At 38.9% G+C, this 1,647-nt stretch overlaps 1 protein-coding gene across 1 annotated transcript in view; it reads left to right on the forward strand.

Annotated features, from left to right (window-relative positions):
• The window catches only part of LOC106876896 (brefeldin A-inhibited guanine nucleotide-exchange protein 3), a 48,777-nt gene that overhangs the window by 23,974 nt on the left and 23,156 nt on the right, over positions 1-1,647 (forward strand). Inside the window, exons 19-20 of the mRNA XM_052977154.1 lie at positions 258-489; positions 1,220-1,345. Of these exons, the coding sequence (XP_052833114.1) occupies positions 258-489; positions 1,220-1,345 (358 nt within the window). The remainder of the gene's footprint in view (positions 1-257; positions 490-1,219; positions 1,346-1,647) is intronic.

Below are 1,647 nucleotides of genomic sequence, written 5' to 3' on the forward strand. Positions count from 1 at the left end.
CGTTAGCACGTCAAGCAGCATTTCATCCAACTGTGCATTCCAAGTTCAAATTCCACCAAGGTCCACTCTGCCTTTTATCTTTTCAGGGTCGATAAAATAAGTACCAGTTGAACACTGGGGTCAATGTAATTGACTACCCCACCTCCAAAACTGCTGGTCTTGTGCCAAAATTTAAAACTATTATTATTATTATTATTATTATTATTATTATTATTATTATTATTATTGTTATTATTATTATTGTTGTTGTCATAAAGGTCTCCAAAAACGATGTGCTGCAGTTTTTGCTCTGTTGGCCAGCTCATCTTGTGTCATCGAAGAGCGTTCGGTCTTGCACGACCGTAAGCTTCCTCTAAAGGCACCGATTTTACCCAACCGACAGAAACTGGTCCGTCTTCATGCTGCGCACATCCTCAGCATGGATGTGGTGATGTTGATTGGCCTGGAGATGGGGAGCCATGCGTCAGATTGCTGGAAACATATTTTCAGGTAAGAAAATTAACAAAAATTAAAAATTTATTTCGAGCAGACAAAAAAAATTTAGACATAGTTGGATGTGTTGACCATAGGTTTTTTTTTTGTTTTTTTGTTTTTTGCTATAGTTAACCACAATGACCATTAAATGTTGGCAGTAACTCAATTATTTTTATTATTATCATTATTATTAATCATTAATTATTATTATTATTATCATCATTATTATTAATCATTAATTATGATTATTATCATCATTATTATTATTAATCATTAATTATTATTATTATTATCATTATTATTCATCATCATCATCGTTTAACGTCCGCTTTCCATGCTAGCATGGGTTGGACGATTTGACTGAGGACTGGTGAATCAGGTGGTTACATCAGGCTCCAATCTGATTTGGCAGAGTTTCTACAGCTGGATGCCCTTCCTAACGCCAACCACTCAGAGTGTAGTGGGTGCTTTTACGTGCCACCGGCACGAAGGCCAGTCAGGCAGTACTGGCAACGGCCACGCTCAAAATGGTGTATTTTATGTGCCACCTGCACAAGAGCCAGTCCAGGGGCACTGGCAACGATCTCGCTTGAATGTCTTTACACATGCCACCGGCACAAGTGCCAGAAAGGCGACGCTGGGCACAGGTGCCATCACAATTTCAATTATTAATCATTAATTATTATTATTATCATCATCATTATTATTATTATTATTCTGGTCTGACATTAATCTTATGTTTCAGGTGTTGTAGTCATATAGCCTGGCTTGAACACACCTACTTCAGCGCTGGCAACAATCAATCAAGTCTTCCTAAGGTTCACCATGAACAACCTGTGATGTCAATACCGAATGCCGACGGCTCTTATAAGTAAGTGCCAGCCATCACTCTCTCTCTCAAAACACTCCACTCATAATACATATAGGCTTACAAACAATAAGTCCTGGGGTCCATTTGCTCGACTGAAGGCGGTTGCTCCAGCATGGCCGCAGTCACATGACTGAAACGAGGTGAAAGAATAAAAGAATAAAAGAATACCTACCATGTTCATTTAAGTTAAGATAAGTTGTCAGCAATCAGCCTCTCTCTCTCTCTCTCTCTCTCTCTCTCTCTCTCTTTATCTCTCCCTCTCTCTCTCTTTATCTCTCCCTCTCTCTCTCTTTATCTCTCCC

The sequence above is a fragment of the Octopus bimaculoides genome, chromosome 27, assembly GCF_001194135.2.
Source record: "Octopus bimaculoides isolate UCB-OBI-ISO-001 chromosome 27, ASM119413v2, whole genome shotgun sequence".
NCBI lineage: Eukaryota > Metazoa > Mollusca > Cephalopoda > Octopoda > Octopodidae > Octopus > Octopus bimaculoides.